Below are 609 nucleotides of genomic sequence, written 5' to 3' on the forward strand. Positions count from 1 at the left end.
CTGGGGAGGCTGCATTAAGGGGTGCCTGGAGCCTACTCCCGGCTCCAAACCCACCGGCATCTTGCGGGCCCCGCCGAACCTCTCGAAGAAAACGCCGTGCTGCTGCTGCTGTTGCTGCTGCTGCTGTTGCTGCTGCTGCTGCTGCTGCTGGGCGTGCATTTTGGACAAGCCCACCATGCCTGTCGCTCTGGGCATAGCCGAGGCACCCGGGAAAGAGCCCCCGGGAACCTGGCGACCCGCCGCATAATGAGGCAACTGCCCCTCGGAATCGGAGGGCGAAAACATGTCGAAATGTCCCGAGGGCGCCTCGCCCGGGTAATTGTATTCCAGCGAGTCGACGGCTCCTTGGTTCGCCACCCTCCGGTTCTCCAGACTGTGGGAATCTGAGCCGCTGGAGGCGGGGAGGCCGTGGAAGGAGGCGGCTCGGTTAGGGCTCTGGTCCAGCGGCAAGCACGGGGCCGGTACGGCGTGGCCCGAGGCGCCGGAACTGTGAAAGTCCGGGAGGTTGCCGGGTCGCTGCGGGCCGAAGCTCTCAGGCCCCTGGCTCTCCGCCAGATGATCATAACCCTCGGCGAAGGGCGGCTGGCTGCCCAGGCCAGCGCCGGCGCC

The 609-nt window shown here is 67.0% G+C and overlaps 1 protein-coding gene across 1 annotated transcript in view; it reads right to left on the reverse strand.

Annotated features, from left to right (window-relative positions):
• MN1 (meningioma (disrupted in balanced translocation) 1) overlaps positions 1 to 609 on the reverse strand; it is a 40,405-nt gene that overhangs the window by 39,346 nt on the left and 450 nt on the right. Inside the window, exon 2 of the mRNA XM_006762122.1 lies at positions 6 to 608. Coding sequence (XP_006762185.1) covers positions 6 to 608 — 603 coding nt within the window. The remainder of the gene's footprint in view (positions 1 to 5; position 609) is intronic.

This window comes from Myotis davidii, unplaced genomic scaffold (genome assembly GCF_000327345.1).
Source record: "Myotis davidii unplaced genomic scaffold, ASM32734v1 scaffold478, whole genome shotgun sequence".
NCBI lineage: Eukaryota > Metazoa > Chordata > Mammalia > Chiroptera > Vespertilionidae > Myotis > Myotis davidii.